At 49.6% G+C, this 10890-nt stretch overlaps 1 protein-coding gene across 1 annotated transcript in view; it reads right to left on the bottom strand.

Moving 5' to 3' along the window:
• LOC116652675 (sodium/potassium-transporting ATPase subunit alpha-3-like) overlaps positions 1–5911 on the bottom strand; it is a 25221-nt gene extending 19310 nt beyond the window's left edge. Inside the window, exon 1 of the mRNA XM_032441818.1 lies at positions 5651–5911. Coding sequence (XP_032297709.1) covers positions 5651–5656 — 6 coding nt within the window. The 5' untranslated portion in view covers positions 5657–5911. The remainder of the gene's footprint in view (positions 1–5650) is intronic.
• Between the last annotated feature and the right edge of the window lie 4979 nt (positions 5912–10890).

Raw genomic sequence — 10890 nt, 5'->3', positions numbered from 1 at the left:
GGACCTCCTATCTATATGGGGGTCCTTATTAATATTAAGGGGGACCCTATAATTAATGGCGGGGTCCTAATAATATGGGCGGGGGACCCTATAATATGGGGGGATCCTATAATATGGGGGGGACCCTATAATATGGGGGGACCCTATAATAAGGGGGGACCCTATAATATGGGGGGGGTCCTATAATATAGGGGGGACCCTATAATAATGGGGGGGATCCTATAATATGGGGGGGACCTATAATATGGGGGGATCCTATAATATGGGGGGGATCCTATAATAATGGGGGGATATAATAGGGACCCCCATATGGGGTATTATGGGGGGGCTATAAGGGGATCCCATATAGGATCAGTGTGGGGGGGGGGGCATTATAGGGACCCCCATATGGGTATTATGGCCATATATAGGGGATCCCATATAGGAGATCAGTGGGGGGGGGGGCAAAATATAGGTGGGACCCCTTTATTATGGGGTACTTATGGGGGGGCGTATAAGGGATCCCTTATTTTAGGATCAGTTGGGGGGGGGGGGGGCTTATAGGACCCCCCATTTATGGCGGTATCTATGGGGGGGGACAATATAGGGGATTCCTATAGGGCCATTTGGGGACGCTAGGGAGCCACATCACATTATAGAGGCTGGTGGGGACACATTATGGGGAGACATATATATGGGACACCTATAGGGATCAACATATAGGACATGGGGACAAAGGACACCGGCGCCCTATGGGGGCCATCTAGTGGAGGTTTATATAGGGTCCCCTATGGGGCCATCTATGGGATTATAGGGGTCCCCTATGGCCATCATGGGTATATTAGGTCTCCCTATGGGCCAAGGCTATAAGTCCCTATGGGGCCATCTAATTGGGGTTAATAGGGGGTCCCCTAGGGGGCCATCTATGGGGTTAGGGTCCCCTATGGGGCCAAGAGGACTATAAATGTCCCCTTATGGGCCATCTATGGGGTTTAGAGGGGTCCCTATGGGGCCATTCTATTGGGGTTTATAGGTTCCCCTATGGGGCCAAGGCCCATTAAGGTCCTATGGGGCCATCATCTGATTGGAAAAGTAGTATGGGTCCCCTTGGGGCCATCTATGGTTATTAGGGTCCCTATGGGGGCCATCTAGGGTATTAGGGTCCCCTAGGGCGGGCCCCATTCTATGGGGTTATCGGGGGTCCCCTATGGGGCCATCTATGGGGTTATAGGATCCCCTATGGGCCCCATCTTATGGGGTTAGGGGTTAAAGAGGTCCCCTATGCGCGCCATCTATGGGTTTTGGGGTTATTAGTTTGTTTATTGATATACGGATCCTATGGCCATAATCCTTTGGGTTTCTTTCTTTTGATGGGGAGTCCCCTATGGGGGCATCTATGGGTTATAGGGTCCCCTATCGGGGCCAAGGGCCAAACAAGGTCCCTATGGGGGCCAATGTTATGGGGTTATAAGGGTCCCTATAGGGCCATTCTATGGGGTTATTAAGGTCCCCTATGGGGCCAAAGGCCACAACGGTCCCCTATGGGGCCATCTATGGGGGTTATAGGGTTCCCCTATGGGGACAAGCCATAATGCCCTAGGGGCCATCTATGGGGGTTATAGGGTCCCTTATAGGGCCATCTTATGGGTTATAGAGGTCCCCTATGGGGCATCTATGGGGGTTATGGGATGATATATGGGCACTTATGGGCCGGGCACAAGATCTTGCACGAGGGATTTTGCCACGAGGAAACACAGAATATGGCGGGACATAAGGGCCATGGAGTTATTATAGGGGGAACATTGATAGGGCTTGCACAATACAGGCACAAGGACCACACATCATATATGGGGTCACACACATATAGGACACATATTTAGGGTATGGGGGCACTGGATTTTACCACGAGGATTTTGCACGGGACACAGATTTAGGGAATTCTATAGGGTTTGCACAAGGACAGGATATAGGACATCTATAGGACATGGATATAGGGGGACATCTATAGGGCACAATTTACCAAGGCCACACATACATGGGGTCACACACACATAGGGGACACACAGGAACACAGTATAATAGGGGGCTATGGGCACTAGGTTTGGCCACGAGGATTTATGCACGGGACACAGATATAGGGGGGACATCTAAGGACACGGAAGTTTATAGGGGACATTCTATAGGGGGCACATTACAAGGACCCCCAATATATGGGGTGTCACACACCCATATAGGGACACACAGACCAACATTATAGGGGCTATGGGCACTGCGATTTTGCACGGGATTGCACGAGGGAACACGGAGAAATAGGGACTTTATAGGGTTTGCACAAGGGACACGGAATATGGGGACAATGTTTTCTATAGGACATGGATATATAGGGGGACATCTATTAGGGTACAAATTACAAAGGGCACACAATATATGGGGACACAACATATAGGGACACACAGACAACATTATAGGGGCTGTGGGGCCCACTGGGATGTTGCACGAGGATTTTGCACGAGGACACAGTATAGGGGGACATCTTAGGGGCATGGATATAGGGGGGACAATTCTATAGGGCTATGCCACCAATTTACAAGGGCACAGGACACCACATATATGGGGTAGTCCACCACACATATAATAGGGGCACATAATAGGGGCTAATGGCCCGGCACTAGGATTTTGCCGAGGATGGTTGCACAAGGACACGGTTATAGGGGGACAAGTCTAGTGGCATGGTATAGGGGAACAATCTTATTAGGGCACAATACAAGGACCACATTATATGGGGTACACACATATATGGGAACACACACACACTTTAATTTAGGGAACACCACAAACACACTGGGACCCCCCCACTTTGACAGATTTGCACCAAAGGGACACGGGGACACGCGGGGCCCGCGTGCGGGACCGAGGGGGGGGGATTATGCAACACCCCATATGCACAGCGCCCCGCACTGCGCCGTTGGGCAACGCCCCCCATTGCACGCCATCTGCACGCCCAATTCGCACACCCATTTGCCAACACCCATTGCACCACCCACTGCACGGCCCATTGCACGCCATTGCGACCGCCCATTGCACCACTGAGCCTTGTGAGTCCCTTTGCACGCCCCCTTTGCACTGGTGCAATGGGGGCTCCTTTATTGGGGGGCTCTATTGTGCAACACCCCTTGCACAAGCAATGGGTCTCTTTTCACCCCTTACACACCTTCAATGGAGGTCCCTATATATTCCCCCCTTACACACTCATGGGGTCCCTAATATATCCCCCCTTACACACTCAATGGGGTCCCTTTATGGGTCCCCTTGCACAAAGCAATGGGGTCCCTATGATCCCCCTTGCACACTCCAAGTGTGGGGTCTTCTATGTTCCCCCCTTACCACACTCAATAGGGTCCCTATTTCCCCCCTTACCACACCTCCCCAATAGAGGTCCCTATATTTTCCCCCTATACACACCTCATAGCGGGGGTCCCTTATGCTTCCCCCTTACACACTACAATGGGCGTCCCTTATCCGTTTCCCCCCTTACACCACTCAAATGGGCGGCCCTAATGTTTTCCCCCCCTTGCACACCTGTCAGTGGGGTCCTATGTTCCCCCTTGCACACTCAATGGGGTCCCTATTTGTGTCCCTTGCACACTCGATGGGGTCCCTATGTTCCCCCCTTACACACCTCAATGGGGTCCCTTCTCCCCACTTACGCAAACTCAATAGGGTCCCTATGTTCCCCCTTTTGCACAAGCAATGGGGTCCCCTACTATTCCCCCCTTTACACACTCATTGGGGTCCCTTTGTCCCCCCCTTACCACACTCAACAAGGGGGTCCCTATTGTTCCCCTTGCCCACTCCCCAATGGGGTCCCTATGTTCCCCCCTTTGCCACACTCATTGGGTCCCTATGCTCCCCCTTTTGACACTCAATGGGGTCTCTATGTTTCCCCCTTTACACACTCAATGGGGCCCTATATTCCCCCCCTTACACACTCAATGGGTCGCCTTGTCCCCCTTGCACACTCAATGGGTCCCTATTGTGTCCCCCTACACACTTCAATGGCGGTCGTCTCATGTTCCCCCCTTACACCCACTCAATGGGGGTCCCTATGTTCCCCCCTTTGCACACTCAATTGGCGTCCGTATGTTCCCCCTTGCACACTCAATGGGGTTCCCTATATTCCCCCCTTACACACTCCAAGGGGTCCTTATGTTCCCCCTTTGCACAAGCCAATGGAGTCCCTATTCCCCCTTTGCACAACTCAATGGGGTCCGTTCTATTGCCCCCCCTTGCCACACTTGCAATGGGGTCCCTATGTTCCCCCCTTGCACACTCAATGGGGTCCCTATATTCTCCCCTTGCACACTCAATGGGGTCCCTATGTTCCCCCCTTGCACACTCAATGGGGTCTCTATGTGTCCCCCCTTACACACTCAATGGGGTCCCTATATTCCCCCTTGCACACTCAATGGGGTCCCTATGTGCCCCCCTTGCACACGCATGGTGTCGCAGTGCGCAGCCCTCTGCAGTCCCCTTGCACGCTCATGCCGCACTGCGGCCCCGCCAGCTCCTTGCACACTCATTGCACACACACACACATTGGCCCCTTTGCACCATCCTTGCACGCCCCTTTCACACTTTCTCCCCCCACTTGCACCCCCATTTGCACACTCACCCCCCATGTCCCCCAATTTACACACTCACCCCCCACATACCCCATTTAAACCCCATTTACCCCCATTTACACACTCATTCCCCCATTTAGACCCCATTCAGACCCCATTTACACACTCATTTCCTCCCATTTCCCCACTTAAACCCCATTTAAACCCCATTTACACACTCATTCCCCCATTCAGACCCCATACACTCCCATTTAGACCCCATTTACACCCATTTAAACCCCATTTACACACTCATTCCCACATTTCCACCCCATTTCCACCCCCATTTGCACACATACCCCCATTTAAACCCCATTTAAACCCCATTTACCCCCATTTACACACTCATTCCCCCATTTAAACCCCATTTCCACCCCATTTAGACCCCATTTACACCATTTACACCCACATTTGCACACATACCCCCACTTAAACCCCATTAAACCCCATTTACCCCCATTTACACACTCATTCCCCCATTTAAACCCCATTTACCCCCATTTACACACTCATTCCCCCATTTAAACCCCATTTACCCCCATTTACACACTCATTTCCACACTCACACACCATTTCCCCCCATTTACACCCATTTACACACTCATTTCCACACTCACCCCCATTTAAACCCCATTTACCCCCATTTAAACCCCATTTAAACCCCATTTACCCCCATTTCCACACTCATTCCCCCAATCAAACCCCATTTACCCCCATTTCCACACTCATTTCCACACTCATTCCCCCATTTAAACCCCATTTACCCCCATTTACCCCCAATTTACACACTCATTTCCCCATTTAAACCCCATTTAGACCCCATACACCCCCATTTACACCCATTTACACACTCATTCCCCCATTTACACACCCATTTACACACATACCCCCATTGAAACCCCATTCAGACCCCATTTACACACCATTTACACACTCATCCCCCCATTCAAACCCCATTTCCCCCCATTTCCACACCCATTTCCACACTCCCCCCCCCATTGCTCACATACCCCCATGTTTGCGGCTCCCCTCGGGGTTCCCCCCCCGTCCCTTTATGGGCTCTGTCGGTTCCGGTTCGTTTCTATTCGGCTCCGGTTCGGTTCGGTCCCGTCTCGGTTCTGAGCCCGGATCGGAGCTCGGAGCTCAGGGCTAACAGAGTGGGCGGAGCTTCGGGGATGGAACTGACCAATAGGAGAGAGACTCCGAGCTTGGCCACGCCCACCGCGCCCGCTTAAGCCACGCCCCTTTTACTGCGGATTCTCCTCGTTGGGGGGGGGCAAATATAATCAAAACCACTGTATCTTTCTAACCCCATGTGTGCTTTTACACTGCCATTTACCTCTACACACATTACATAGCCTAATGTTCCTCCTCCATTTTTAAACCGCCCATTTTCCTCACACTGCAAACTCACACAAATTTGTATGAGAGCCTTCGCATTTGACCTGACTTTTAGTATTTTGTACTCTATCCCACAATTATGCATGATTTCAATTTAGTACATGACGCCAACGTAAACCATCAATTTTACACAAAAACCCACCAGTTTACCCATTCTAATGTTTTTCCGCCATTTACACGAACTCACATTATCACCTACGAGAACCAATGCTAATAACCCTAATTTGTCTCACCATACCACTATTTTTACACACCTCGCTCGCATTGTTGACCACACCCATATTAACAATCTCACACGTTTACTCGCTTTTGCTACACTATTTTACACACTTCAGTAACTATTCCAAACTCACGATCAAGCTCCAGTTGCTCGCACTATTATGTTTCCATACTCATTTTACAGGTCACACATCATGTCAATCCACACACTCACTCTGCGAGACTAACCATTACTCTACAGAACCCGCGGTTGATCCTGAACCCAAAAATACCTTTAAAAAATACGAATCACCATTTTTTGAAGTACCCCCATATTCTCACATCCCTTCATCCCTAACTATTGCCATCTAACTCTTCATCTACCCCGAAAATCAAGACCTCATGTTACCGATCCATTCTATTCCACATAACTCATTTTCACACCATCTCCCCATCCTCCATCATTATAAACCCCCATTGTACCCCCGCATCATATTGTACCCAGTCCCAATAACTTTACACTACTTCATGTTCCACAGTGTTTACAGACCCACTCATCTATCAGACCACGTGCGCGCCACCGAGTACCACCCAATCGTTACCCAATCGATCGCACATTTCCTTACAGCACTCACATTCGTCCCCTGGCTAATGGACTCAATTAAACCAGCTTATTAACCATGACAATCAACGCGCGATGTAGCCATACGGAGCATCAGTACCAATTTCCGCCCAAAGGGGCCAACGAAATGCATACATGCCAGTTGAATGTGGAGAAACTAGCAAATCGACACCCTCAAGTCTAGGGAAAACATTAACACCTATTCCTTCCAAGCCATCCATCCACGCAGTATTGCGACCACTAAGAAAAACGCATTTACAGGACTCGGAAAATCATTCGAAGCCACTTACACCCTGAGGACTCAGGTATAGAAAAGAAGCACGCCAGCCGAATGTCCCTATTTCATCCCCATTTTGCATTCTACCATTTTCTCACAAACATCGCCCCTGTCAAACATTTAACTCACTGCCAGACTGTGGAGGACTTTCAGCACACTACCCCAACCATGGTTTGGAGGCTGGGTCTCATCCCCACATCTAGGCCGGTTTGATCTTTCAGACCTCTCAGTGCCTGTTATCCCCGTCCCTTTTTCATCGGGCTCTGTCGTGTGTCCCGGGGGTTCGATTAATTCCTCTTGAGCATATTCGGGCTCCGGGTAACCTGTGTTCGAGGATCCCGTTGTGCTACGGTTTCTTGTAGCCCTCGTGGCATCGTGGAGCTCCGGAGCTCAAGGCTTATTACAGAGCCTGGCGCGCGGACCGCCTTCGGGGAATGGAAGCCGACCAACTAAGGAGACGAGACTAGCCGAGTCTTGGCCAGCGCCACCCGCGCCCGCTTAAACGGGCCACGCCCCTTTTAACTGCAGAGATTCTCTCTCCCGTTAGAGGCGATGGGGAGTGTGGTGTGAGCGTTCCTGACTGTTTACAGATTGCCTCCTCCCGTACCCCTCATTCAATTAACTGGTGACCTCCTAAATCTCACAGAACCTCAGCTTTTGATAATGGAAGGAACAGCCTCCTTCAAGAGATCCCTAGCGACAAGCACTTTTCCAATAGTGAGATGACTCCAAAACAACCACCTGTACATTCGTCTATTATTCCACCCACTCCGCCCTTAACTCTCTGAGCCAAGCCTAGCTCTTGGCAACGTTCCTTGTGCACTCGAGATGCCGGAGCCTTTATGAGATATAGTTGGCGCTGGAAGATATATCCCCGTGGCACCACGCACGATTAAATGAACGAGCTCGCAGCACCACCTTTAATTTCACGATCTCCTTCACCCTCGCTTACATGAGACGGTGTCAGTTAAGAAGGCAGCTTACTCGGTTAAATTTAGAACTATTTCCTTGTGCTCACCCTATTCAATGTTAGACACGCCCCACTTTAAGCATTTGATTACCGACGCCCCTTGTAAATCGAAGTAAATTCCCGCAACTGATGATACCATGAGAATATTGAAATGCAGAGCCGCTAGATCAATTTATACCAACCTAGGTTATGGCTCGATCGAAATGTATAGGCGGAGGCACCAGCCTCCCCTATTACAATCTATCACACAGAACGGGAGGAGTTAGACCCCCAATGGCGACCCCCTTTCCTTCCACGCCGTCTCAATTTTGGATAGAACCCATGCCGCCAGCCTATGAATGAGTACTATAAAGGCTCCCTAAAAAGTTACACCTCCCCCTATGTAACCTTACTCGGCTACCTCCCTGCTCTTCCTCCTCCTTTTAATATTGAGGGACACCTTAAAAACGCTTGTGATGGCTTGCCAGCCCCCTTTTAATTCGTAGACGCACTGACCCTGATATTCAGTTGTCTGGTGTAGGAATTCCACATTTGAGTGAGAAACCGTCCCTGTCAATTAACCAACGCGGCAGGCAGCACCCAAAGATTCTAGAAGGCCTTGCGAATGCTCATCTAAACGCCGGGTCTTAAATCTCACTCTCCTCATTTTATCTTAATCTGGGAACTCAAGCCACCACGAGGGCGTACCAACGCTATGCTGTAAATTAACGACGCCCAGATAACCTGCCCCTAATGAGCTGCTTGGCCCTCGATCCCCAGAATAGTATTGTGGTATGGAGTTATGATGGAGGGTGGTATACTCTGTGATCGTATGAACATATTTATAAGCACAAGCCACTGAAGTTAACTAAACACGCCGGCTGCCCTGCAATATTAAATTCTGCCTGAAATTCCTCGAGTATCGTGTAACGCGCATAAAAATAACTCCCCCATATAATTCCCTAAAAGGGGAGTCCCACGTATCAACGTTTGATAAAATCGAACGCATCGTCCACACCAACCCGGGTAAATCGACCCTATGATAAATCGTACTGTACCTCTATCGGTTTTAACAATCTATTGCCCACCTCCGTCCTCTCAAAGTACTTAAACTAGCCCCCGCTTGTCCACTCTACCACCTCAAAACGCAATTGTGTAGTTTTCGCCTCGCCGTATGAGAGTGTTTGCAGTTGCTCAATAAAATTTTTTGTTTGACTATCAGGCGGCTCATGAGAGGTACACTCTGCCGCCCTGTCACCGCCCCCACTATCTGCATAATTACATGGGGGAGAGCGCAACAGATTCCCAAATGTGTGTATCTTTAATTTGAGACAGCTGCTTGCCGTGGGAGCTGCACCTGGATCAAATTGCAGGCAGAAACTGTGTAACGTGACCGCTGCCCTTAATGAACCTTAACGTTAGGTGTCCCCCACTTCAATGACCCCGCTCCCTTATTGATAACCTCCCGCCTTGTCATGAATGGACACCCTTTAATGAGGATGGGCCCTCTCCAATTAATGTACCCTCCGAACTACCGGTTATCACCCTAATGGAGCCCCTCCTATTCAGTAGTCTTTAATATATAAACTACACCCCCTTAGATGACCCCCCTTTAATGCAGGTCCGAAACCGCCGGCACGCTTAATAACCCTTAATGTTAATACACCCACTTAATGACCCCCCTTAATGACCTTCTCCTCTTTAGGTAGGGTGAGTAAGTACAAGCTATATGGAACCTTATTAAATTAACACCACCCTTAATGACCGCTGGCTTTACCCCTTAATGGGACAATCGACCCCCCTTATAGATATGGCCTCTTCTAATTAGTTGGCCCCCGACCTTATGACACTCGACACCCATGAAATTGACCCCCCCCCTTAATTGGGACTTCAATTAAAATACATGTGAGCAAATAACCTCCCTTAATGACTGCCATAAATGACTGGCCGTAAGATTATCAGCCCCAATGAACACTTAAACTATAAACAACTCCGTTAGATGAGACCCTATCCACCTAACGACTACCTCCAATTGACTCGTAATGAAGCTCCCCCCTCATGCCTTTAATTAATACCCTCCCTTAATAGACCGCCTCCTTAAGACCCCCTTAATGGCCTTAATTTATGTGTCCCCCCTTAATGACCCCCCCCATAAGATGAAACCCCGCCTTGACTGGCTTGTGAATTAATGACAACTTGCTTAATGACCGCCCAATGTATATGACCCCCTTAAGTGGACTCTTAATTAGATACGACCCCCTAATGACCCCCCCCATAATGAACCCCCCCTTAATGGCCTTAATTTAATACTATCCCCCTTAATGACCCCTTAATGATCGCCCCTTATATGACCATACCCCCCACTTAAAGGGCCCACCAATGACCCCCCCTTTAAGGCTTGTAAAATTAATACACCCCTATAATGACCCCCTAAATGACCCTTAATTAATACTACCCCCTTAAGTGACCCCTCCCCTTAAATGGACTTGTAATTAACATACAGCACACCCGCCTTTAATGAGCCCCGGTTAATAACCCCCCCCTGGTAACGAGCCCCAGGCCCAATGGACCTTAATTAACGACACCCCGCCTAATGCACCCGCAGCTCCTTAACGATCCCCCAAATGACCTTTATTAACACAGGGCCCCCTTAAATGACCCCCTTAATGACCCACCCATTAAGTGGCCCACCCAATGAGCCCCCCAACAGAGCCTTAAATTAACCACACCTGCCCTTAATGACCCCCCCCATTATATTAAAGTCTCTTAATGACCCCCCATTCCCTCTGACCCCCTCCCCATG

The sequence above is a fragment of the Coturnix japonica genome, unplaced genomic scaffold (assembly GCF_001577835.2).
Source record: "Coturnix japonica isolate 7356 unplaced genomic scaffold, Coturnix japonica 2.1 chrUnrandom601, whole genome shotgun sequence".
NCBI lineage: Eukaryota > Metazoa > Chordata > Aves > Galliformes > Phasianidae > Coturnix > Coturnix japonica.
Note: the sequence above shows the minus strand (reverse complement) of the source record. Positions and strands in the feature narration are given on the sequence as shown.